The sequence below is a fragment of the Bos javanicus genome, chromosome 10 (genome assembly GCF_032452875.1).
Source record: "Bos javanicus breed banteng chromosome 10, ARS-OSU_banteng_1.0, whole genome shotgun sequence".
Taxonomy (NCBI): Eukaryota; Metazoa; Chordata; class Mammalia; order Artiodactyla; family Bovidae; genus Bos; species Bos javanicus.
In genome coordinates this window covers 69,944,212-69,972,025 of record NC_083877.1, presented here as the reverse complement: position 1 = coordinate 69,972,025, position 27,814 = coordinate 69,944,212, and the positions used below count along the sequence as shown (strand labels likewise).

General features: G+C 39.9%; 1 protein-coding gene and 1 pseudogene across 2 annotated transcripts in view; both read left to right on the top strand.

The window, feature by feature from the left end:
- ARMH4 (armadillo like helical domain containing 4) overlaps nt 1–27,814 on the top strand; it is a 140,722-nt gene that overhangs the window by 25,793 nt on the left and 87,115 nt on the right. For both annotated transcript variants that reach the window (XM_061428998.1, XM_061428999.1), the window contains exon 5: nt 18,633–18,872. In XM_061428998.1, coding sequence (XP_061284982.1) covers nt 18,633–18,872 — 240 coding nt within the window. The remainder of the gene's footprint in view (nt 1–18,632; nt 18,873–27,814) is intronic.
- Nucleotides 11,539–12,785, top strand: LOC133255441 (iron-sulfur cluster assembly enzyme ISCU-like; annotated as a pseudogene).

Below are 27,814 nucleotides of genomic sequence, written 5' to 3'. Positions count from 1 at the left end.
TTGGGAGTCGTGTGTGTATGTATTTGTGTGTGTGTGTGTGTGTGTGTGTGTGTGTGTGTATGTATATGCTCATCATTCTTTTGATATTTATAGAAAAGTAAGTGGTAGGAGGTCCAAAAGTATAGAGAACATTGTGAGAGGTGGTGAACTGTCTTTTATATATCACACATGCCACACTAGCATTCAGTTATTTTATGGGTATATGATCAAGCATATTTCTATAATTTTAGCTTGCTGGTTAAATGAATTCTTTCTTTTTTATTCTCCCAGTTTTATTGGCATATAACTGATATACAGCACTGTGAAAATATAAGGTGTACAGGATGATGACTTGACTTACATATACTGTGAAATGATTACCACAACAAATTTAGTGAACATCCACCATCTTATGTAGATAAAAAATAAAATGTTTTTATCCTTGTGATGAGAACTCTTGGGATTTACTCTTTTAAAAACTTTCGTATATATCATGTACTAAGTTTCTTCAATCATGTCCGCCTCTTTGTGATCCTATGTATTGGAGCCCTCCAGGCTCTTCTGTCCATGGAATTCTCCAGGCAAGAATATTGGAGTGGGTTGCCATTTCCTCCTCCACATATATACCATACGGCAGTGTTAATTACATTAATTATGTTGTACATTACATCCCTAGTACTTATCTATCTATAACTGGCAGTTCGTATCTTTTGTCAGCCTTCCTTCAGCTTTTCCTCCTTTTATCTCCTGCCTCTGATAACCACAAATCTGATCTCTTTTTCTATGGGTTTGTTTTTAAAGTATAACTGACTGCCAACATTGTGTTAGTTCCTGGTACACAACATAGTGATTTGATATTTTTTATACATTTCAAAATTATCAGCATGATAAGCCTAGTTATGTCACGATGCAAAAGATACTTTGTCATTATTGAGATGAATTATTTCTTAAGAATAGTTTTTAGAGGCAGCAACCAGGTACTCAGCCTCAGGCTAACAAATACCTGATTTATAGGAAACAGTGCCAGGTCTGTCCTGAGTAGGTTGTTCAGAGTTCTAGGTAAAAGGATTGGTTTTGAGTGTTTCATCTGGGCTCATACTCCAGGGTTGACAATCCTGTGAGAAGTGGTCCAAGCAGGGCTTTCCATATGTGGTGGTTTGTGCAGTTGTCGAAGCAAGCTTGTAGCTTGGGATGTGGAGATTTCAAAGACATTTTATATGTTTGCAGAAAATCAAGGTATTTTTAAAAGCATGATTTTTCAGTAAGAGGCTAGATGTAACTATCCTTTTTCTGATATAATCATTAAGAATTTTATTGCAGCAGAGTACGAATAATTATGAACTTTAACAATGTATAAAATAATATGAGCATATTACCAACTGCATTTATCAGGCTATATTCATAACCATGACCCTGTTTTGGCATCAGACTACTTATTAAAATGAATATATATCCCTAAAGGCAAAGATTAGAAGGAAAATAAAATGCATTGATTTGACTGGCCTTACAAGCTTTTAAAAATTGTTCACACTTGGAAATATTAAACATTTACATTGATTCTGCCTACATTTACCTACTTTTTTTCTCTTTTTAGCCATTCTTCCTTCTTTTAATTGTTTAATAACTCCAGAAAAAACATTCTGTGGAAACTTCTTCTACAAAAATGGTGTAAAGAGGGACTTCCCTGGCAGTCCAGGGAGTGTGGGTTCCATCCTTCATTGGGGAACTAAGATCCTGCACAGTGCATGGTGTGGCCAAAACAAACACACACACCCACAAACAGAAAACACTTTTAAACATTATAAAGAATCTTCATGGTTTTATCATGAGAAAGAGATTCTCCAGGTGGTTAGTGGTCCCCTCACTGCTCCCTCCGGGTTTTCTCAAGGTATCTGTTTCATATACTCTCTGCGTCCTCTTTCCTTTTAATACTCCAACTCGAGCATAGATGGAAACTCTCTCACTTGTTTCAGCTAAAATTAGTAGAAATTTAAAAGCTACTTAGCTCAAATCTAAGGGAACACAAAGCAAATAAACCAAGAAAATAAAAGAAACATAAAATGCATTAGTCTTACAGGGTACAAATTTCTCTCTGATCTTACCTTAGCTAAGGAGCTCCCAGGGCTCCCAGCCCTTGACTCATTCCGTGCTCTGAGAAGGTTTTTAATATTTGGTACCCAAAGCTCTGGAACAGTTTTTCAGGCACCTTGCTATGCTTTCTGGCTTCACACCTCTTGACTTGTTTCCTATTCAGAGGGTACCTTCTCATTCTGTCTTCCCCATCCCTGCCCCCATGTGGAAGAGCCAAGACAAAGATGCAGATTTCCTCTAGAGCCGACCACCAAGTAGGGAATCCCCAACCCCACTTAAATATCATCTGTCCTGCTTTCCAATGTGAAGGAGACACCTTCTATCCCTAGGCAGTTGACAACCAGACAATCATCATAATTGACACTATGTATATCCCACTCTTTAGAGGAAATCCCATCTCTGTTAAAAGCATGTCATGATTCATGTATGGGCAATATCACACTGTTCTCACTATACAAGAAATACACCTGTATAGGGTCGTTCTAAAACCAGCTTGAACATCTGGAACTTCACAGTTCACATATTGCTGAAGCCTGGCTTGGAGAATTTTGAGCATTACTTTACTAGCCTGTGAGATGAGTGCAATTGTGCGGTAGTCTGAGCATTCTTTGGCATTGCCTTTCTTTGGGATTGGAATGAAAACTGACCTTTTCCAGTCCTGTGGCCACTGCTGAGTTTTCCAAATTTGCCAGCATATTGAGTGCAACACTTTCCCAGCATCATCTTTCAGGATTTGAAATAGCTCAACTGGAATTCCATCACCTCCACTAGCTTTGTTCATAGTGATGCTTTCTAAGGCCCACTTGACTTCACACTCCAAGATGTCTGGCTCTAGGTGAGTGATCACACCATCGTGATTATCTTGGTCATGAAGATCTTTTTGTACAGTTCTTCTGTGTATTCTTGCCACCTTTTCTTAATATCTTCTGCTTCTGTTAGGTCCATACCATTTAGATCTTTTATCAAGCCCATCTTTGCATGAAATGTTCCCTTGGTACCTCTAAATTTTCTCGAAGAGATCTCTAGTCTTTCCCATTCTTATTTTCCTCTATTTCTTTGCCTTGATTGCTGAGGAAGGCTTTCTTATCTCTTCTTGCTATTCTTTGGAACTCTGCATTCAGATGCTTATATCTTTCCTTTTCTCCTTTGCTTTTCGCTTCTCTTCTTTTCACAGCTATTTGTAAGGCCTCCCCAGACAGTCATTTTGCTTTTTTGCATTTCTTTTCCACGGGGATGGTCTTGATCCCTGTCTCTTGTACAATGTCGCGAACCTCCGTCCATAGTTCATCTCCGGGAGTTGGTGATGGACAGGAAGGCCTGGTGTGCTGCGATTCATGGGGTCGCAAAGAGTTGGACACGACTGAGCGACTGGACTGAACTGAACTGAGGGTCGTTCTGTCACATCCTATAGCAAATAATACTCGGTACGATGCTGCTCCGCAAACAGAGGGCTATGTTGGCTGCATTGGGTCTTTATTATGATGTAACGTCTTCTCGTGGAACATGGGCTTTTCTTGTTGCAGTGCTCAGGCTCTAAAGTGCATGGGTGCAGTAGTTGTGGTGCTCTGGCTCTCTAGTTGTGGCATGAGGGCTTAGTTGCCCCGCGGCATGTGGGATCTTAGTTCCCTGACCAGGAATTGAGCCTGCATTCCCTGCATTGCAAGGCGGATTCTTAACTGGACCTGAACCACCAGGGAAGCCCCTTAAATGAATCTTTAAGACCACTTTGAGAAGCCAAAGTGGAAGGGAGGGAAAAAATGCTAAGGGGAGAGGAGGGAGATCCTGATCTAGAAAAGTGAAAGTGAAAGTCGCTTAGTCATGTGTCTGACTCTGCCACCCCATGGACTATAGCCCGCCAGGCTCCTCTGTCCATGGGATTCTCCAGGCAAAAATACTGGAGTGGGTTACCATGCCCTCTTCCAGGGGATCTTCTACACCCAGGGATTGAACCCACATCTCCCGCTTCGCAGGTGAATTCTTTATTGTCTGAACCTAGAAACGTTATTGGAGTTAATTTGTTCAAAGATCATTTTCCCTCTTGGGCCACTCTCATTTGCCACCTGGGGGTAACAAAAGCATATAGATGGGTTTTCCTTAAAAAGTTGATATATTCATTTGAAGTGTATGCTGCTGCTAAGTCACTTCAGTCGTGTCCGACTCTGTGCGACCCCATAGATGGCAGCCCACCAGGCTCCCCCGTCCCTGGGATTCTCCAGACAAGAACACTGGAGTGGGTTGCCATTTCCTTCTCCAATGCATAAAAGTGAAAAGTGAAAGTGAAGTCGCTCAGTCGTGTCGACTCTTAGCGACCCCATGGACTTCAGCCTACCAGGCTCCTCCATCCATGGGATTTTCCAGGCAAGAGTACTGGAGGGGGGTGCCATTGCCTTCTCCGAAGTGTATGCATACTATAAATTAATAAAAATTATATTGTAGTCCTTTGAAGGCATTATTTTGAAGAGGAAGATAATGAATTAGAGTTCTGTTCAATTTTTTTCAATCACCATATGTTGAGGGCTTATTTTGTGCAAGGCACAATGCTTGATCCTGTGGGTAGGACACAAAGAAGAGTAAGACAGAATCTCTGGTTTCAAGAAGGTAAATATACACAGGTATGATAAAACAAACACATTTCCACTAATTAATTTGTAAACCTCATTTTGAATTAGTTAAGTCATGTTTTTAAAGTTTGAAGGGAAATCTACTTTCATAGATATTTTTTGCAAAATTAATAATCAACCTAACCAACCCATGATTTATCTTTTGAGTGTATGTGGATTATTTTTTAAAAAATATTTTTATTTTTTAAAATTTTTGTTGCACTAGGTCTTCATTGTTGCTTGCGGGCTTTCTCTAGTTGCAGAGAGCAGGAGCTACTCTTTCTTGCGGTGCACAGGCTTCTCATCGCAGTGGTTTCTTCTTGAAGCCAGGCTCTAGGTGCATGGGCTTCAGTAGTTCCAGCATGTGGACTTCATAATTGTGGCTTGCTGGCTCTAGGGTGTGCAGACTTCAGTCGTCGTGGCACAGGGACTCCTTAGTTGTGGCTCTTGAGCCCTAGAGTGTGCAGGCTTCAGCAGTTCAGCACATGGGCTCAGAAGCAGTGGCACCTGGGCTCAGTTGCTCTGCTGCATGTGGAGTCCTCCTGGACCAGCAATCAAACCCATGTCACCTACATTGGCAGGTGGATTCCCATCCCTGTGCCAAGCTCCTATGTGGATTATTATGCATAAGTTTTGTATATGTTTGCTTAATATGTCTTTACTAAATTACTGCAGAGAAAGGTTTTATTCTGGATGGCTCAGAATTTATAGATACAATAATATTAAAGCTTCTCTGTTTCTCTTTATAGCACCCTTGATAAGTAGAACAATATTGCTGTAGTCTCACTTTCCAAAGGGAAATACATAAGAGTCTGTCATCTGAATCCAAAGCGAGTTGTTTCTAGTGACTAGAAGCTAGATTTAAGAACTTACATAACTTGTTTCAGTGCTCTCTCTATTAAGATAACTCAATTTAATTAGGGGCAGGATCTATACAAGATAATAGAGAACACCAATTATATGGGGTCAAGGCTGAAAAGGGTTTATGTACTGACCAGAAAATGTGAGGTTAGTTATGTAGACTGATCTTTTTAGCTTGCTAACCAGATATAGGAGATGACATTATCAACAGCAGAATCCTCTACAGAAAGTAATGTTAAATTAAATAAGAAAATATTTAAACATCTTTATGAAATATGGGCTGAATCCAGAATATCTATCAAGGGGGTGTTTGAAGTGCACAAATTATCTTGTCTCAAACAAGATATAAAATTTTTTCATGTATGTACCTTTTAAATATTGTGAAAGTTAGAATGGAGGAAATTACTAATGATCATGTTCACTATTACAGAGTTAATAGAAAGTTTGAACTTTAGTAAAATGTTTTCAAGAAATTTGTATAGATTAATATGGGAGGTTTAAAAAAATCACTGTGAGGGGATTTTAAAAAGAGAATTAAAGCAATTAACAAACATTTAAAGCAGAATGTTTAATAAGCAATAAAATTTGAGATTGTATGTAATTTAAAAATACACTGCAAATTACAGATGCTCTTATGAGTGAAATCTGGAATTTGAAAATGGTGTTTGAAAAGCCAATAAACTCTCATTTAACTTACTAGACCTACTTTAAATGTAGATGATATGGATACTTTTGGAAACTCACTCTGTGGATTTCAGTTTCTGATGAAGACTCTGACAGACCCAGCCATAGCAAAATGACTAGGTCTTTCATAAAACACACACTTTAGTACATTAATGACGTTGCAGTCAGAAAAAATCTTCAAGGATTGTACTTTTTAGCTCAGTCCATCCCAAAGTGAGCTGAAACCTAGCAAGTGAGCTGTAAGGAGTAAGCAAATTGGAAAGGGAAAGGCCTTCTAGGACAATAGTAATACTAGGAGTCAACATCTGGACTTGTAGCAGGAAGAGGAACCCAGGCTGAAATTCCCACATTAAGGCTGTGTCTTTAAGAGGGGAATAAAGCAGTTCCAGGTTTGTGTCACAGCCTGAATCCCTACAGAAGCAGAGGTAAATCTTCGCTGGAGAAGAGCATGCCCAGTTGAAATGCATTGTTTTCCCACAGATTAAATTCAAGCAAATGTAGTCTCATAATAAAAGATCAATAAACTGTCAAGGAAACAAACAGCCATGACTGAGAATCAGCAGAAAAGTGAAATAATTGATTGACCTACTCCTTATCCAGGACCTTAGGTACTAAAACAATCAGAACAGAGTGTGAAATAACCATGTATAAAAAGATTAAAAGAAAGAAAAGATGAAATCACAAAAATTGTCAATAATAAGAAACTGACAAAAATGACCCAGCAGATTTTTGTTAAAGGAATAAAGCATTTAGAAATAAAAATAAAATTGTTGGGAGAAAACCCTTGATAATTAAATGGTTAAATATGCAATAAGAGAGTTAGTGAATAGGAAGATCAGTTTAAAGATATTACAAACAGTATAGTACCAAGAGACAGCAAATGAGACAACAAGAGGGGAAAGCACAGAAAAAGTGGGACACATAGAGGAACGAATTCAAATATGTCAATAATGACAATAAATACAAGGGAACTAAATACGGTGTTCAGTTCAGTTCAGTCGTTTAGTCGTGTCTGACTCTTTGCGACCCCATGAATTGCAGCACGCCAGGCCTCCCTGTCCATCACCAACTCCCGGAGTTCACTCAGACTCATGTCCATTGAGTCGGTGATACCATCCAGCCATGTCATCCTCTGTTGTCCCCTTCTCCTCCTGCCCCCAATCCCTCCCAGCATCAGAGTCTTTTCCAATGAGTCACCTCTTCACATGAGGTGGCCAAAGTACTGGAGTTTCAGCTTTAGCATCATTCCTTCCAAAGAATACCCAGGACTGATCTCCTTTAGGATGGACTGGTTGGATCTCTTTGCAGTCCAAGGGACTCTCAAGAGTCTTCTCCAACACCACAGTTCAAAAGCATCAGTTCTTTGGCGCTCAGCCTTCTTCACAGTCCAACTCTCACATCCATACATGACCACAGGAAAAACCATAGCCTTGACTAGACGAACCTTTGTTGGCAAAGTAATGTCTCTGCTTTTGAATGTGCTATCTAGGTTGGTCATAACTTTCCTTCCAAGAAGTAAGCGTCTTTTAATTTCATGGCTGAAGTCACCATCTGCTGTGATTTTGGAGCTTATAAAAATTAAGTCTGACACTGTTTCTACTGTTTCCCCATCTATTTCCCATGAAGTGATGGGACCGGATGCCATGATCTTAGTTTTCTGAATGTTGAGCTTTAAGCCAACTTTTTCACTCTCCTCTTTCACTTTCATTAAGAGGCTTTTTAGTTCATCTTCACTTTCTGCCATAAGGGCGGTGTCATCTGCATATCTGAGGTTATTGATATTTCTCCCGGCAATCTTGATTCCAGCTTATGTTTCTTCCAGTCCAGCGTTTCTCATGATGTACTCTGCATATAAGTTAAATAAACAGGGTGGTCATAACTTTCCTTTCAAGGAGTAAGCGTCTTTTAATTTCATGGCTGCAATCACAGTTAGCTGTGGGATTTTTGTAGATGTCTTTTATCAGGTTGAGAAAGTTTCTGCCTTTTCCTAGTTTGCTGAGACTTCTGTTTTTGTTTGTTTGTTTGTTTTTGGTCATTAATGGATATTGGATTTTATCAAGTGCTTTTTCTGAATCTGTGTTTCTGTACCTATTGAGTTGATGATATGGTTTTTCTATTAATATGCTGAGTTATACTGATTGATTTTTGAATGCTAAGACAACTTTGTATTTTGGGGATAAGCCCAACTGTATCATCCTTTTAACCTGTTGGTTTCAAACAGATTAGTTTTGTTCGAACAGATTAGATTAGTTTGAAAACTCAAAAAGTTTTCGAACAAAATAAAATTTAAGACAAAATGCATGACATAAAAAAATACTGTACTAAACTATTAGACAATATACAATACCTTAAAGCACACAGTAAATATTTACAGAAACTGATCATGTGCTAGACCATAAAGCCATCTTGACAAATTTCAAGAATTGATACCATGCCGGCCAATTCTCTGATGTCTGCTCAATTTAGACATTTAAAATAAAAAGATAAATTGTCCCATACCTTTGAAAATAAAAAAAAATACTTCTAAATAATTTATGTATCATTTTGCAACCCCATGGACTATAGCCTGCCAGGCTCCTCTGTCCATGGGATTTTTCCAGGCAGGAGTGCTGGAGTGGGTTGCCATTGCCTTCTCTAGGGGATCTTCCTGACCCAGGGATTGAACCTGGGTCTCCCGCATTGCAGGCAGATGCTTTACCCTCTGAGCTACCAGGGAAGCCCATAGTATAAAATAAGAGTAATTAAAAGTGAATCCTAGCGAAATATTCTTTCAAAACTTGTAAGATAAAGATAAATGGATATTTAAAAGGAATGGCAACCCACTCCAGTATTCTTTTTTTTTTTTTTAATCTATTTATTTATTTGGCTGCCCTGAGTCTGAGTTGTGGAATGTGTACTCTTAATTGCGGTGTGTGGGATCTAGTTCCCTGGCTGGGGATTGAACACAGGCCCCTTGCAGTGTCTTGGCCACTGGACCACCAGGGAAGTCACTCACTCCAGGATTCTTGCCTGGATAATCCCATGGACAGAGGAGCCTGGCAGGCTACGGACCATGGGGTCGCAAAGAGTCAGACACAACTGAAATGGTTTCTCATAGCACATTTAACCTTTAAAGCTTCTATTAGAAAAGAACAAAGTCTGAGAATTAATGTCCCAGGCAGCCTCCACTTTAAGCTATAAAAACAAAAGAACCCCAAAGAAAACAGAAGGAATGAAGTAATAAAAGTAAGATTTCATTATCTTACTTTTCCATTTCACTGATCCATGACGGCTTGACTAAGATTTTGTAAAATTTGTATGGAAGAACAAGAGTTCAGGAAATAATTCCCAGTCAGTGCACTGCTAAAGAAAAGGATTAGAGGCGAGGGACACTTGCTCTATCAGATATTAGGACTTATAAAACTCTTACTATATATATTTAGGCAACGTGGTCATGGACAAGGATAATTAAAATAACTAGTGGAACAGAATAGAGAGCATAGAAACAGACACAGTTCTATAGGGGTTCTTGATGTAGGAGAGAGATGGTTTTACAGAGCAGTGGGGAAAGCATTTATTTTTCCCCACAAAAGTTCTGGGACAATTGGTTGTCCATATAGAAAAAATTAAATCAGAGTGAACATAACCTGATATACAGAAACTGATTCCATATGGTCTAAAACTGATGTGAAACATGAAATTCAAACACTTGAGAAAAATTATAGAATATTTCACTCCCTAATGGTACACAAGGATTTTTTGAAGTCATGACACAAAAACTGCTCACCACAGGAAAATGTTGATAAATTCAGCTGAAACTGAAAACTTTTATAAGAAGTTAACTAGAAAGGCAGTGAATGTACAACTTCTAAAACTGGGGAAGGTTGGGAATTCCCTGGTGGTCTGATGGTTAAGGCACTGGTCTTTCACTGCTGTGGGATGGGTTCACTCTCTGGCGGAGGAACTAAGATCCCACAAGCCACGTGGCCAAAACAACAACAAAAAACTAGGGTAGGTGTTTGTAATACATATAATTTTGTAATACATGTAACTGATAAAGGATTGTGTCTAGAGTAGTGAGAACTCCAAAAAAATCAATAGGGAAATGACAAACAACCCAAAAGAAGAAGGAGCAAACATGATTAGACAGAGATACACAAACATGGTCAAATATACAACCTCAGAAATAATTTAATTACAAAAATGGAAATTACCTCCACAGTGACATACCATTTTATATACACTGGATTTAAAAAAAAAGTGTGACAATAACAAAGGTTGGTGAGGATGTGGAGCTAAGGAAATATATCTAGACATTATTTAGAATGTTGAACACTTCTGTTCCTTTGACCGAGCAAGTTTACTTTTAGGAACATGCCCTAAGGAAACCTTTGAATAGATCTATTAGAGATCATATATGAATGTTCGTAACAGTACTATGCATAACAGCAAAAAATTGGCAACAACTAAATAACTCAAAAGTTTGTTCACATATGCTAAATAAATAGTACTAAGTCGCTTCAGTCGTGTCCGACTCTGTGTGACCCCATAGACGGCAGCCCGCCAGGCTTCCTCTGTCCCTGGGATTCTCCAGGAAAGAATACTGGAGTGGGTTGCCATTTCCTTCTCCAGTGCATGCATGCATGCTAAGTCACTTCAGTCGTGTCCAACTCTCTGCGACCCTATGGACAGCAGCCCACCAGGCTCCTCTGTCCATGGGATTCTCTAGGCAAGAATACTGGAGTGGGTTGCCATTTCCTTCTCCAATAAATAGTGACATGCTTGCAAAATGGAATACCATAAATTGGTGAAATTTACAAACTGGTATTTTGTTAGATGTGTGAAACTTAAAATCATAATTTTGAGTGGAAAAAGATCCTGAAGTAAAACATTCAGTAATTTTTTTCTCCATTACATGCTTCTTGTTGTTTTTCTAAAACATTTAAAAAAATTGAAGTATAATTGATTTACAGTATTTCATGTGTATGGCAAAGTAATTCATCATTCAGTAATTTTTTAATGACATTCAGGGGAAGTAGGTGGTTAAGATGATAGAGGAATATGCAAATAGATGCCAAAGTATTAGTAATATTCCAGTTTTTTTTAGCTGAATGTGAGTTCTCTGGGATTTATTTCATTATTAAGCTTAACAGTATAAATATGATATATATTCTCTTGTATATATCTAATATTACATGATAAAAATATGAAAACAGTTGGCAGAAATGCTTAAGTTTTAAAGAAGTTTTAAGGAATGTAATGAAATTCTATAACATCTAAATCAGCTTAACATTGAGAGCTGCTGAATTTTGTGGTCATTATTTCAGTAGTTTCTAGGGTTCTTCAACCCCTTCCAATCCCAGGGAGCCATCTGCTGGAGAATGGCTTCAACTCCTTAAAATGAGATTCATTTTCTTTTCTGACTTTTCAGTTTTGCACCCAATTTGATGCCCAAATTAAAAATAAATTGGAGGCAGGTGCAAGCCCACAAGACGGCTGGAGTGGGCCGTCTGTGGCAGGCGGCATTGGCCCTGCTCCTTCCGGCCCACGCCTGCCCGCCAGGGAGCTGTCAGCTCACAAGAAGATTGTTGATCATTATGAAAATCCCCGAAACGTGGGGTCCCTTGACAAGACATCTAAAAATGTTGTGACTGCATTGGTGGGGGCTTCAGCATGTAGTGATGTCATGAAATCACAGATTCAAGTGGATGAAAAGGGGAAGATCGTGGACGCCAGGTTTAAAACATCTGGCTGTGGTTCTGCCATTGCCTCCAGCTTGTTAGCTGGAGGGGTAAAGGGGAAGACGGTGGAGGAAGCCTTGACCATCAAAAACAAAGATATCGCCAAGGAGCTGTGCCTCCCGCCTGTGCAACTGCACTGCTCCGTGCTGGCCGAAGACGCCAAGGCCACCTTGGCTGATTACAAACCGAAAACAGAAGAGACCAAGAAGAAATGAGCCCCGGTGATGCCTTGAAGGTCCCACAGGCTGCCAGCCCCTCAGCCATGCAGACACATAGGTGTTGAGAAGCCCTTGCACTACAGTAAGTGAACTCTGAGATCCGTACATTTGCCGCGCACGTTGTGACTCTAACTCAAGCAAAATACACAGCCTAGTTCTGAACCCTCTGGTTTCTTGCAACTCACTTTCATCGCCTTAACCTCGCGTGTGTCTATTTCGATTTATGTGTATGACCCCAAAACTGAAATCAGTAGTGAAATCTCTATTGATTGGGTAGTCATGAAGTGCACAATATCTAATTTTATCTGAATCTTTGGGGGGAAGATTACCAGTAGAAGGCCTTGGTAAGATTATTTGGTAGGACCAAATAATAAGTATTGTACAAGTATTTATGTACAAGTATTATACATAAAACAGATTTTGCATCTATATAATAAATAAAGGAGTATTGTGAGACTAAATAAATAAATTGGAAAACAAAAATAAAATGGAAAATTAAAGCAGTACCATCCCTAGAGCTTTATTTACTCTATGTGTAGAAACCATTCTGCTACAGTGGCTTTTGATTATATTGTATAGGGGCTCCCAGGAAAACACATGGCAACAAACATTTCTTCTTTTAAAAGTCTGGCACTGGAATCTGTCAGAGCCATTCTTTTATGGGGGAAATGGGAGAAAGACTCATATGCTAAGCGTCCACCCAGAGAATTCACCGTTTCTTTTCATTGTATCCTTCATCTTCACATGCCCTAATCTATGTGGCTTAGTTTTGATTATAAACTTTGTAAAGAGAAAGAGAAGTTTGACTCTTAAACCTAGTGAATAAATAGGCAAAACATAAGGATTCAAATTAATCACTGCTGTTCCAAAGAGTTTTAGTTGCTCAGTTGTCTCTGACTCTTTGTGACCCCATGGACTGTAACCCACCAGGCTCCTCTGTCCATGAAATTCTCCAGGCAAGAATACTGGAGTGGGTTGCCATTCCCTTCTCCAGGGGATCTTCTCAACTTTGGGTACCAGATGCGAGGAGCCAACTCATTAGAAAAGACCTTGATCCTGGGAAGGATTGAAGGCAAAAGGAGAAAAGGATGACAGAGGATCAGACAGTTAGATAGCATCACCATCTCAATGAACATGAATTTGAGCAGACTCTGGGAGATAATGAAGAAGAGGGAAGCCTGGTGTGTTGCAGTCCATGGGGTTGCAAAGAGTTGGATGTGACTTAGCAACTGAAAAATAAACAACAATTGCAAAGAGACAGAAAGTTCAGGTAGGAGCCTATTACTGTAAGTCAAGGATAGCCAAGTCATGTTGGGGAACAAGTGTTACTGGTGGAGTTCTTCCTACTCCTATTATTGGGATGACAAATTCTCAACCAAGGGTTCCCCTTGGACTCATCAATAATACTCTGGAAATGCTAGCTATGTCTCTGTCTTCTAGAGCTGTAAAACTGTCTAAATGGTGATACAAATAGAATGAGAGAAATGGAGCATCTTTGGTGGGAACTGCTTATTGAATGGCAACTGGACTTTGCAGTAGAATCAGATTACTCAGGCCAGGACCACAAGACAAACTTTCTCCAATATCTTCTATTGATTTTGTTGGGGGAATCATGGCCCTGGCCCTGAAAGGAATGAAAACTTTTAGTTTTGGTAACCAGAGGTGGAAATGTTTACAATAAATAAAGAAAAGAGGCCTGACCTAGAGAGTCAAAAATCTGGGGTCTCACAAACTTATTTGAGGCTCTGCTGTGATATTTGAACACCCAAGGCAGTATATCACCAGTAAAGTAGACTGTAAGTAATACAGAATTTATAAAACTTGCTCTGCTTAGTCAAGTATGTATATTTGGAGGATAATGTCTGCACAGGCTTCTCACTGCAGTGGCTTCTCTTGTGGAGCATGGGCTCTAGGGCTCACAGACTTCAGTACTTGTGGCTCCTGGACTCTAGAGCACAGAATCAATAGTGGTGGCTCACAGGTTTAGCTGCTCCCTGGTATATGGGATCTTCCCAGACGAGGGATCAAACCTGCGTCTCCTATGGTAGGCAGATTCTTTACCAGTGAGACACTAGGGAAGCCCTGAGCAATGCTGCTTTCTACAGGTTCTTTTTGTTTGTTTGTTTGTTTTTGGTGCTACCTTTAGATAGAATAATTGTGTGTGTATGTTTTATGTTGATCCACATGCTTCTTTGGGATTCAGATAAATGAAAATAAAATTTGGGGTTTATTTTAACAAAATTACAGAATCCAGAAAGCATTACCCTATGGCCATTAACATATAACCTGATAGTGTTATTTGAATGAGTTCTTCATTTAGTTTCAGTTCTTGAAATCAGAGATTTTGTTATTGTTTCTGGCACAGTTTGCTGAATGCTTATTTCATTTTGTTGTCCTTTGTTTTCAGAAGTGTTCATGACATCATTATTTCTCTTGGGTGTATCTATTGAAAGACTGGGCTAAATACAGATGAGTTTTTCTTCAGTTTTTATGAGTGAAAGATGAATGCATACAACTCTGGGTTATTTTGTACCTGTCCATTTGATATGTTGCCTTTGTGCTTATTGCAGGATTACTCGGAGGAGTGTGTTACCCATTGCTTATTATTACTCTGTGTTTCCTTAGATCCAGCCAGTTGTTAAAAGCATAGACCTAGTTAACTGACTAAGCATTCACCCATCCATCCATCCATTCAAAAAAGATTGAGTCGTGACTTCTGCCAGGCACTGGGTTAGTCATTGGTGATACAACAGAGGACAAGATTATCTTTCCTTTATTCAATGGTTTCCCACCTTTTGGGGTCAAGCTGCTATAAAATACATTATTTTGCTAATATTAGAAAGGTGATCATACCTTTTTGTTACTGATCTGTAATAGTAGTCAACAGTCCACTGAAAATCGTGGCAGGGTACAGATGATATACTATTAAAGATGTTTAACAGCTAGAGAATGAATGTAACCTTCTAAAAATAAGAAAATTCCCTGGCAGAAATCGATAACGAGGGAATAAGGCTAGACTGAAGGAGAACTCATACAGTTCATACGGTTCACAGGGTTCTCAAGGCAAGAATACTGAAGTGGTTTACCATTCCCTTCTCCAGTGGAGATCCAGTAAATCCTAAAGGAAATCAGTCCTGAATATTCACTGGACGGACTGATGTTGAAGCTGAAACTCCAATACTTTGGCCACCTGATGCATAGAGCTTACTCATTTGAAAAGACCTTGATGCTGGAAAGATTGAAGGCAGGAGGAGAAGGGGATGAGATGGTTGGGTAGCATCACCAACTCAATAGACATGAGTTTGAGTAAGCTCCAAGAGTTGGTGATGGACAGGGAGGCCTGGTGTGCTGCAGTCCATGGGGTCACAAAGAGTTGGACATGACTGAACAACTGAACTGAACTGAACTGAAGGAGGACTCTCACTCCTGTAAGGCTTGTATTCCTCTTCTTTTCTCTACACAGTCTCTGACACTTTCTTTTCTATCGCTATGTCCTCAGATATACTCAGGTATTAAAAGTGAAACCTTATAAACTTCTTTGTGTTGAAGGTCAGGGTTGGTGGTAAAAGAAGAAGACTTTTTTTTTTCATCCCACACATCAATCAGGGCCCTTCCTTTTCTGATGATGTAAAAATTATATACTACTCAATCTGGTGTTTCTGAAGAAAGTGCGCCTTGGTTTTATCATCTGACTTGGAGTTATATGTCTCATGTCAGGCCTGTGACCCTGCAGAGGTGGGTGTGTCCAAGCTGGCCATGCACTGCATTCCCTCCCCTCTCCGTAATAGCAGAGAAGCCAGTCTTATATGGTGGACACTGTGTGCCAGGCTTAGTTCTAAGTACCTGATATATTAACTAATGTAATCCTTACAACAGCCCTGTGTGGCAGGACTCACACCAGTTTTACAGTGAGGGAGCTGAGGCACACCAGAATTCAGTAATTTGTCTGAAACCACTCAGCATAGTAAGTTAAGTGGCTCCGGAGTCCTTGTGTGTCATCTCTCTATCACACCTCATCTCTCAGGACATTTCTCCTACTGCTCTTCCCTCCGCATCATCAGTTCACTCCTTTGTGCCAGATCTTATCAGTTACAGGCAAATTCTAACAGTTTCTGCTTTCAGAACCTACCCTTGAGCCCATATCTCCCTCCAGCTATCCCCTAATGTCCCTGTTCTCTTCTCCAAATTTCTTGTGTTTTCTCTACTTATGTCTGCTTCCTTTTCCCCAATTTACTTTAGAAGCACTTCAGTCTGACTTTTGTCCCTACCATTCCAGGAATACAACTTTTGTCAAGTTCAAGAATGACTTCCCAAATGTCTAAACCAGAGGGACAGTCGTCGTTTCTTACTCAGCCCCCTACTCAGAAATGTTTTCTTCTCTTGTTTTGGTTTTCTCCTGCGGTCACTTCTCTGTCTCCTTTGCTGGATCTCCCCCTGCTGGCCAACCTCTAAATGTTTGATTGTCCAGGGCCTGGGCTGGCCCACTTCCCTTTCATCCACTCTCATTCTCTTGATGATCTCAGTCAGTGTCAAGGCCTTAAATATAATTTATAAGTTGATGACTCCTAGGTTTTTATTTCTAGCTTTGACCTTCCTTAGACTTCCAGCATTTCCATTTGGCTGTCAGAGGCACAAGTATCACCCAATTAATATATTTCACATAAAATTCTTGATTTGTCTCTTTAGTTCTCATTTTTAATAAAGTGAGATCTTCCTCTCACATCCCACATTGTAATTATCAGCAGGGCTCTACCTTCAAATTACATCTCAGGTCTGATCACTTCTCTCTTTTTCTAGGACTGCACCCTCATCCGAAGCATCATCATCTATTCCCTGGATTTTTCCAATAGCCTCCTCCTGTGGGTCTCCTTGCTTTGTTTCTTGCTCTAAGATAACCTGTTCTCCACCCTGTAGCCAGTCATTCCTTACAGATCTGCTTTAGATGTGGCCTCTGCGTACCCCTGATTTCCTTGCTTCATGTATTCTGTCTTGTCACTCACTGCCTCTCAGCCCAATCTTCTTTGCCATTCTTTGAACACAGGCTTTGCCTTTACCATTCCCCGTCCTCCTCTGCTGGGAATCTTTAACGATCTAAATTAAACAAAAGAATTCATTATTTTGGTATGATCTCTGTTCAAACCTTACCTTATTAGAAAAACTTCCCTTGATCTTGCCATCTAAAATAGTAGCACCTGGCATTTTCTGTCTTCTTGCTGGTTTTAATCAGAGTGCAGTATATTGCATATCTATTTATATATCTCTTTGTTTGCTGTATGTCTCCTGAGTGACATATCAGCTCCATGAAGGCAGAGACATTATTGTGGTATTCCTAGTGCCTGGAACTAGGTGCTTGATAAATATTTGTTTAATTTTTGAAATAGGGGCAGGTATTAAATCCTATGAAGGTAAAGGATATATAAGAATGAAAAAGATTAGAAGTAATATTTTTAAGTTAAGAAAATCTGTAAATGATAGCTGAAAAGGAGAAAATTGTCTGGAAGAAGGAGAGTCTCCGAATTCTTAGGTGGCTTTAATCCTCTGTTTTCTCTTCAGCCTTTGAAGAGAGTTCCATGTTACGGTCACCACTGTGTTCAGAGCCAAGAGGGAGAACAAGGAAAAGGCCTTCAGTGGATTTTGTGGGCCCTTATGGAGGGTTTCAGGGGTGCCTTCATAATGTGGATGGGAGTTCAGAGTATTCCTAGAAAATTAACATACGTGAAATAAAATGAAATTGGGGATCTTATGTTCCTTAAACCTACACCTCTTGAAGTGTCACAGATGGACATATTATGTACTTAACTCATATGATGCTGGTAATGATAGTGATTTTTTCTCACATGTTTCTTTTCTGACTGTCCTTGACCAATGTGTCATTTCCTGATCCCCTTTAGAATTGGATTGAGAACGCTCATGTGACCTTTCCCCGTTTCTTGGGTCCCTCCTGTGTAAGGAGAACAGATGCAGGAGTGGATTAATGTACCTCTCAGTTAACATTGTTGTGAGTTCTATTCACTGATGTGGAAGAAGAGCAGAAAGAAAACTATGTCAACATAATGAATTCTCTTGTTTAGTATTATGAGATAGAAAAAGACTGGAACACTTCTTTTAAATTCTGTTAGTATTTCAGTGAGCTTTCTAACAGACAGATCTGTAATGATCTCCAGAGAACAGGAAGATGATGTTTGCTACCCTTTTAATTATAAATATGACATTAACAAAAATCCCTATTACCTGAACTTTAACTCCCAATAAACATGATGCATGATAATTATCTGACATAACTGTCGTTTTGAAAGTTTAAAATGTAGGTATAGGGTGGGCATGCAATCCCTCAAAGCTCTTCTTGCTCAACTTTAATGATAAAATATGTTTTAACAGGCCAGTCATGTTTATTTTATAGTGTTTGGGTCATTTCAAAAGATTCATTTGTGTGCACTGCCTGTATTTCTTCATGTCCCCTTTGCTTTCCTCTTTCCTAGAGGGAGAAGATGATGAAGATGAAGAGGATGAAGAGGAAGAAGATGAGGAGGAAGATGAGGAAGATAAAGATGCTGACTCCCTGGATGAGGCCTTGGGTGACACCGAGCTGCCTGGGTTCACGCTCCCTGGCATCACGTCTCAGGAACCTGGCTTAGAGCAGGAAAACGTGGTCTCTTTGGAGGGAGTCACCTTCCAGGTGCCAGATGCCATCCAGTGGGAACAGCAGAATCAGGGCCTGGGTAAGAGTCATGTGTGTTTCTCTCCTTCCTCCCTCCCCTCATCTTACTTTTCTTAGGCGACAACTTTCTTTCATTGGCATTGATGATGGAGCAAAATGGATTTTCTTTTTATGGATGTTTCATTTTAGTTCTCACTTCTTTCTCCGATATGTTTATATTTATGCTCTTCAGTAGCCGGGTTCCAGTCTCCATCTGCCTGAAGAGCACGGTTACCTTAATTTTTGGAAAGAGTTCCATCGTTCCTTCCCAGCTGGAGGACAGCTGTTGGCTCTGGGAGGACTTCCAATTGGGACAGAATTGTGCGTAACCAGTCAGCTGCCCAAAGTGTCATGAATGCACTGGAGTCAGAAAGCAAATCTATTTTGTGATCCCCTCCTTTTAGAATTTCCTCCCTGGGAAGTTCTTCCTTCACTTCTGGGTGAGCTTTTAGCCATCCCCAATATGTTCCTGCTCATTCTTGTGGTTGCGTTTCATCATCAAATATAATCTCTTTTTATCACTTGGTGTCCAGACAACCCCAAGCTTACTCTTTCTTGGGCATGGCCTGGAGTTTTGGCGAGAGACTCTCTGGAGGCAGGCTGACCCCAACCTTGATACTCTCTTGTGGTCAGCAGGGATGCTCCTCTGTCTCTTCTTAACTTTTTCTGGAGAGATACTGTTAGCTCTGGGTGATTGTTTGAGGCCTCACTCTGTTGACCTGAGGGGAAGTGACCTCTGCTCCAAAGAAATCTCCTCCCTGAAGCTCTTTTGATCTTTAAAAGGCCCAAGGATACCTTCAGTGCAGCAGAGGTTTGATTTAACAGTCATATAACCAGTGTTTAGAGTATTTCATTGAAAATTTGGATGTTGATCTCAGATTTTGCTCTGGAATATCATACTAGTGTATCTTGGTGCCTTGGTTGAAACTTTCAATTTAGAATCTTATTACATATGATTTCTTAAAGATTGTCCTTCTCTCCTCCCATGAAAACCCTTTCAGATTAGCAGTGAGAAAGGGTAAGTGCATGTGCATTATAATGAGTATGGAGTGGGGAAAAATCACATTGTCTGTTTATCACAGGATTGAGTAGTTTAAAAGCTCTCTTGCTTTTTTAAAAGCTCAAACTGAAGTTGGTAAAACCTTTAAAGATTTGCAGTCTAAGGAGAAATCTTTCCATAATCTCTAAAACTAAGGAACATGTGTAAGGATCTTTAATGTCATCTTCTCTTCCCTTATAGTTTTTTTGTGAGCTGTCCTTTTGATGTGGTTAATTAATTTGTCCAAAAAGCAGAACCCCTACTATGTTCCTTTGTAAGGTGTTAGAAACACAGAAAAAAACAAGGCAGTGCTTTTTCTTGATTAGAGCAGAGCCCATTCGTAAAGGTTTCAGCGCAGGATGGTGATAAAAATGGGTTATAGGAGGGCAGAGTAGAAGTGTAGAAGGAGGCCATCTAGAGTCGCTTGGAGAGTTTAGAGCTGTCACCTGAAGGATATATAAATAGGAGATAGCTTGCAAGGAAAAGAAACCAAAGAAAGAACATACGCAAAGGCATTGGAGGGATGAAAGAGCATATACAGATGGGCTGGCAAAGAATGTTGTTAAGTGGGTAAAAAGAAGTTCTAGGAGATATAATAGCAGACAAGGTTGGAAAGGTAAGCAAGGATGCATCATGAAGAGCTTTGACTGCCAAGAGGTTTTCACTTGTCCTTTATGAAAACTGTTCTGGTGATAGTGTGGTGGAGGAGGAGGGGAGGAGCATGAGATTGGGGAGAGAGAAAAAGGCCACTTCTGAGATCCGTGAAATGTCTATGTGAGACATAAAGAACATGAAGTAAGGCAGAGCAAGTGGGATGAATGGAAAAGAGTCAACCTGAGAGCTTTTGTCATAGGTACTAATGGATTTGGGGGATTGAGGAAAAATAGAGGGAGAGTTGAGGATGATTTCTAGGTTTTTAGATTGGGTGAACAGGTGGAGAGTGATGCCTCTGACGAAAAAAGGGAATAAAGGGAGCAATATGAACTTGGCATTTTAGGGAGATGATGAGCTAGTTTTGGGCATGTTGAATATGAAGAGCCTGTGAGGTGTCCAGGAGGGTCTTAGATTTTGTGTCTTGAATTTAGGGAAGAGGACTGGGACTGAGAAGTTATTCTGGGTTTATCACCCTCTGCTGCTGCTGCTGCTGCTAAGTCGCTTCAGTCGTGTCCGACTCCGTGTGACCCCATAGATGGCAGCCCACCAGGTTTCCCCGTCCCCGGGATTCTCCAGGCAAGAACACTGGAGTGGGTTGCCATTTCCTTCTCCAGTGCATGAAAGTGAAAAGTGAAAGTGAAGTCGCTCAGTCGTGTCCGACTCTAGCTACCCCATGGACTGCAGCCCACCAGACTCCTCCATCCATGGGATTTTCCAGGCAAAAGTACTGGAGTGGGGTGCCATTGCCTTCTCCTATCACCCTCTAGGTTGGCATAAAGGTTGTAGTTGAAATGTAGCTGGGATTTCCTGTGGAGTGTGCTTATGGTAAAGAGAGGAGGCGATAAAGGATGTGTTTCCACTGGGCAGGCAGACGGTATTAGTATATGTGCATACAATGCTATATTTACTAAGTTATTTTCTGAACAAATTTGGCATGTAATTGGGCAGTAATTACTTTAAAAAATATACCAAGTGAAACTGCTAAAACCTCATAAGTATATCAAAATATTATCAAAGTATTACAAAACAAACACAAACACTGACCTGGGGACATGTGAATAAATATTTGGTCTCTTCAGGCCTGAACAGGCCTGAAATGCACCTGTTCCACCACTGGTTGAAATGAATGAAATAAAATGCAAAATACCAATGTAACTTATTACAGAGGTTAAACACAAAAATCTACACGTCAAGTGACTCCTCAGGTAGTAGATTTATAACATGAAAGGATCATGGATGGTTGAACAGTCTTTTAAATATGGATTGGGTGAATATTCAAAGACTGTACCCCATTCCTGGAGAGAGGGTTGTTTTTGTACCCTCTCTGTAGGGAGAAGTACTGCAGGGAGATCATATGGCCTCTATTCCTGGATTGTGGTCTAGGAAGCCAATTTCCACCACTTGGAAAGTTGGCATACTATCTATGATAATGATAAGCAATTGGAGGAACTGTGAATCTTAGAAAGATTTGTAGAGGCTACAGTTCAAGGCTAACGTGATCATTTGAGCTCTAGCCTTACCGTGTTCCTCAACACAAATTTACCACTGAAAAGGAGCCAAATTTTTAAGAAATCAACTTTATTGAGGTATAAACTATATATAGTAAACTGCACTCAGAGTATGCAATTTGAGTCTTGTACACATCCATAACAGCCTCCATCTCATTGAAAATGCAGAATTTCCATCACTTCCCCTTTGTCCCCCCAGTTATTCCTCATGTCCTGTGCAGTCCATCCCTCTCTCAGTCCTCAATCCCAGGTAACCACTGATCTACTTTTAGTACTACAGGTTAGGTTGCATTTTCTAGAATTTTATATACGTAGAATCATGTAATACATACTCTTATGTGTCTAGCTTCTTTCACTTAGCATAATGATTTTGAGATTCAACCATATTGTTGTCTGTATCAATAATTTGTTCCCCCTTTTTAAAATTAAAAAAACCTTATATTTATTTGGCGGCATCATGTCGTAGTTGCAGCATGCGGGCTCTTCGTTGCGATGTGTAGTCTTTCCTCTAGTTGCAGCATGCACCTAGGCTTAGTTGCCCCGAGGCATGTGGAATCTTAGTTCCCCACCCAGGGATCAAACCTGCGTTCCCTGCATTGGAAGACGGATTCTCAATCACTGGACCACCAAGGAAGTCCCTAATTTGTTCTGGTTTCATAGCTGTGTAGTACTCAGCTGTATGGATATGCTACATCTTGTTTATCTCATCACCTGTTGACGAACATTTGGGTTTTCCCCAGTTTTTGGTTAATAGCAGTTACATTTTAAGGTGTGTAGGGCATGAGGTGGAGGGTGAATAGCCCAGTTGTCCCCTTGTCTTGCCTCCTGAGTCCAGCCTCCACGCATGGCTAAAGTTTCTTAAATTAGTAATACCAATTTAATGATTTGTTATCACTAAGGTGATTTGTCACTTTAAAAAGTGATTTTGGACTTCCCTGGTGGTTCAGTGGTTAAGAATTTGCCTTTCCATGCAAGGGAGTGGTTCAATCTCTGGTCTGGGAAGATCCCACATGCCTCGGAGCAGCTAAGCCTGTGTGCCACAACTACTGAAGCCTTTGTGCCTAGAGCCTGTGCTTCTCAACAAGAGAAGCCACTGCAATGAGAAACCCTCACAATGCAAGAAAGAGATGCCCTGGCTTGCTGCTACTAGAGAAAGCCCATGTGGAGCAACAAAGACCCACCAGAGTCAAAAAATAAATAGACTAAGTAAATCAATTAATCAGTCTTTTTTTTTAAAGTGATTTTCCCAAGTCTTGACATTTTGGTTTTTATCAGATTTTTTCTTTTTATAAAATTTACCATTTCCCTGGATGTCTCTTACCTTTTGCTGCCACTTCTTTTCTTGAAAAATTCAATTTGCCAACATGTTTTTAGCATTCTAATTTTCATGAGAACCAAAACAAGGAAGTCCTTCCCGTTCTCTACTGTGGGAAGACTGGGTTGGGTTAGTAGTGCTTGTGTCTAAGATTTTATTAGCTCACCATCTTTTTCTTGGGGGGACAGGAGTATTTACTAGTAACTCAAAACCACTGACAACTTCTGGGTCAGTATTAATTGATATAGTTTCCTAAATGCTCTCAGATCACATGATAAAGAGGGGCCCCTCCCCTGTTTGTGATGGATTTTGTGGTACCAAGAATAATGGCTCCCCAGTTGGCTCAGACAGTAAAGAATCTGCCCACAAAGTGGGAGACCCAGGATTGATCCCTGGGTCAGGAAGACCCCTGGGGAAGGGAAAGACTACCCACTCCAGTATTCCTGCCTGGAGAATTTCATTGACAGAGGAGCCTGGCGGGCTGCAGTCCACAGGGTCACAGAGAGTCTGACACGACTGAGCGACTAACACTTTTACTTTTTTCAAATATGTTTATGTCCTAATCTTTGGAACCTATGATTACGTTGTCTTACCTGGCAAAAAGCTTTGCTGATGATTAGGTTAAGGATCTTGAGATGGAATGGTTATCCTGGATCTTCTGCAAAGGTCACACAAGTGTATTCACAAGTGTCCTTATAAGCAGGAAGAAGACAGGTCAAAGTCAGAAAAGTAGATGTGATGACAGAGGCAGAGGTCAGAATGATGTGGCCAGAAGCAAGGAATTCTGGCAGCCTCCACAAACTGGAAAAGGCAAAGAGATGAATTTTCTTCTTGAGCTTCTAGAAGGAACACAATCCTGCTGGCACCTTAATTTTAGTCCTTCAAGACCCATTTTAGACTTTTGACCTGTAAAACTATAAGACAATAAGTTTGTATTGTTTTGAGCCCCTAACTTAGTGGTAATTTGTTACAGCAGAAATAAGAAACTAATACAGATTTCAATAAGTATTTCATGAGCAGCTTCATTTTAGAAAGCAGAGCTACATGGCAGCTGTAGGGTGAGTGTGAGTGTTGTAAACTTAACTATAGTTTTTTCTTAATGAATCACTAAAAATGCAAAGATGGAGGCCTCTAAAAAGTAATCTAATTTAAAACAATTTTACTTTAATTGACCATCTTATTCATTTCTACTTTTAAGTGGGTTGTTTTATTTATAGATGATCACATCCTATTTTACAATATGAATGGTATTCCAAAGCAAGTGCTAAAACCCATAGACACCTTTAAAAATGAACATATTGAAGTGGGTAGTTGGAATTGGCTAAGAATAATATACACTCTTTGAATAGATTATCATTTCATTTTCTGTGAAGAAACAAGAGGAAAAAACTTAGATTACTTTCTAAGGCAAAGCAGTAGATTCATGGCTTAATTCTTTGCACTTCTGTTTTCTGTTGTCACATACACATTGCCTCTAAAGCTTTGGAGGGAAACAGCCCAGTTTCTTGATCTTGCTGTTGGGAGGTATGATTGTGGACTGAACTGGTAGGCTGTCAGGATAAAGAATCAGGAGCGAAAGTTCCATGTTATGGCTGAGGTGCACTGATTGTAGTGTAGAGGAAGTTTTTTTTTTACGTATGCAGAATCAATTTCTTTTCTGATCTAACAAGATCATTTTCAGATTTATTGGTAGGAACCTGTAGAGAGCAGATACTGTGACCCACACTACTTCTTATCCTTTTGTAATCACATGATTATTCTTTTAAAACTATAAAGTCAATATGGCCAAAGTTGAGTCAATGTATCCATTTTGACATTTAAACATTTCCGATGTAATATCTGGTGATTCTTTACTTTGTGCATTCTGAATCTGCTAGGATGCCTTTAGCTACAGGTAGCAGAAACCTTAAATAGACTTAAAGAGTAAAGAAATGTATTTTCTCTGAAAACAAGAAGTCCAGAGATAAGGCTTCTGGGTCAGTTGACTTGAGTAGCTCAGTGGCCATTGGCGACTCAGTTTTTCCATCTTACTGCACTGTCCTCCCTTGGGATGTTGACTTTGGCCCCAGGCTGGTCTCCTTACAACTGTAATGGCTTGAAGCAGTTTCAGGTGTCACACCTAGACAAGACATTGTTCAAAGAAGAAGACTGTCTTTTTATTGTGTTTCTTTCTCAGGAGAGAAGAAGCATTTCCAGGAATCCTCCAGTAGAATACTCACTTTTGATTGGCTGAAATTATGTCACATGCTGGTTTCTAGACAGTCATTGGCAAGTGGAATGTGAGGCTGCATGTCAGCCACCATACCTATTTTTTTTTTTTTATGAATTATTTCTTTTTTTAATTTTATTTTATTTTTAAACTTTACATAATTGTATTAGTTTTGCCAAATATCAAAATGAATCCATCACAGGTATACATGTGCTCCCCATCCTGAACCCTCCTCCCTCCTCCCTCCCCATACCATCCCTCTGGGTCGTCCCAGTGCACCAACCCCAAGCATCCAGTATCGTGCATTGACCCTGGACTGGCATCTCGTTTCATACATGATATTTTACATGTTTCAATGCCATTCTCCTAAATCTTCCCACCCTCTCCCTCTCCCACAGAGTCCATAAGACTGTTCCATACATCAGTGTCTCTTTTGCTGTCTCGTACACAGGGTTATTATTATCATCTTTCTAAATTCCATATATATGCGTTAGTATACTGTATTGGTGTTTTTCCTTCTGGCTTACTTCACTCTGTATAATAGGCTCCAGTTTCATCCACCTCATTAGAACTGATTCAAATGAATTCTTTTTAATGGCTGAGTAATACTCCATTGTGTATATGTACCACAGCTTTCTTATCCATTCATCTGCTGATGGGCATCTAGGTTGCTTCCATGTCCTGGCTATTATAAACAGTGCTGCGATGAACATTGGGGTACACGTGTCTCTTTCCCTTCTGGTTTCCTCAGTGTGTATGCCCAGCAGTGGGATTGCTGGATCATAAGGCAGTTCTATTTCCAGTTTTTTAAGGAATCTCCACACTGTTCTCCATAGTGGCTGTACTAGTTTGCATTCCCACCAACAGTGTAAGAGGGTTCCCTTTTCTCCACACCCTCTCCAGCATTTATTGCTTGTAGACTTTTGGATCGCAGCCATTCTGACTAGTGTGAAATGGTACCTCATAGTGGTTTTAATTTGCATTTCTCTGGTAATGAGTGATGTTGAGCATCTTTTCATGTGTTTGTTAGCCATCTGTATGTGTTCTTTGGAGAAATGTCTATTTAGTTCTTTGGCCCATTTTTTGACTGGGTCATTTATTTTTCTGGAGTTGAGCTGTAGGAGTTGCTTGTATATTTTTGAGATTAGTTGTTTGTCAGTTGCTTCATTTGCTATTATTTTCTCCCATTCTGAAGGCTGTCTTTTCACCTTGCTGATAGTTTCCTTTGATGTGCAGAAGCTTTTAAGGTTAATTAGGTCCCATTTGTTTATTTTTGCTTTTATTTCCAATATTCTGGGAGGTGGGTCATAGAGGATCCTGCTGTGATGTATGTCAGAGAGTGTTTTGCCTATGTTCTCCTCTAGGAGTTTTATAGTTTCTGGTCTTATGTTTAGATCTTTAATCCATTTTGAGTTTATTTTTGTGTATGGTGTTAGAAAGTGTTCTAGTTTCATTCTTTTACAAGTGGTTGACCAGTTTTCCCAGCACCACTTGTTAAAGAGATTGTCTTTAATCCATTGTATATTCTTGCCTCCTTTGTCAAAGATAAGGTGTCCATATGTGTGTGGATTTATCTCTGGGCTTTCTATTTTGTTCCATTAATCTATATTTCTGTCTTTGTGCCAGTACCATACTGTCTTGATAACTGTGGCTTTGTAGTAGAGCCTGAAGTCAGGTAGGTTGATTCCTCCAGTTCCATTCTTCTTTCCACCATACCTATTATCTATAATTTCTATGTTTTTCTGTTTACTTCTCTTGTGGCTGATTCTTATCCATGTTTCTTCTAAGACTCCTATGACCAATCTCGTTAAATTAATATATTTATTTTAAATATGTTAAAAAAATTTAATTTATCTAATTTTTTTAAAAAGTTGCACATTGAGTTTTTGTGTCTGTTTTATATATGTATTTTAATATTTTTGATTGTTCTGGGTCTTCATTGCTGCATTGGGCCTTCTCTAGTTGCAGCAGCTAGGGGCTACTCTTTGTTTCAGGGCTTGGACTTCTCACTGCGATGATTTCTGTTGTTGTGGAGCAAGGGCTCTAGGCATGTGGGCTTCAGTAGTTGCAGTGCACAAGGCTTAGTTGCTCTGCAATAGTCAGGACCAGGGATCAAACCCGTGTCCTCTGTATTGGCAGACGAATTCTTAACCACTGGACCACCAGGGAAGTTCCCTGAATATGTTTTGTATTCATGAGTTCTGGATGAGGGCCTGAGGATGGTATTGTTCCAAGAAGA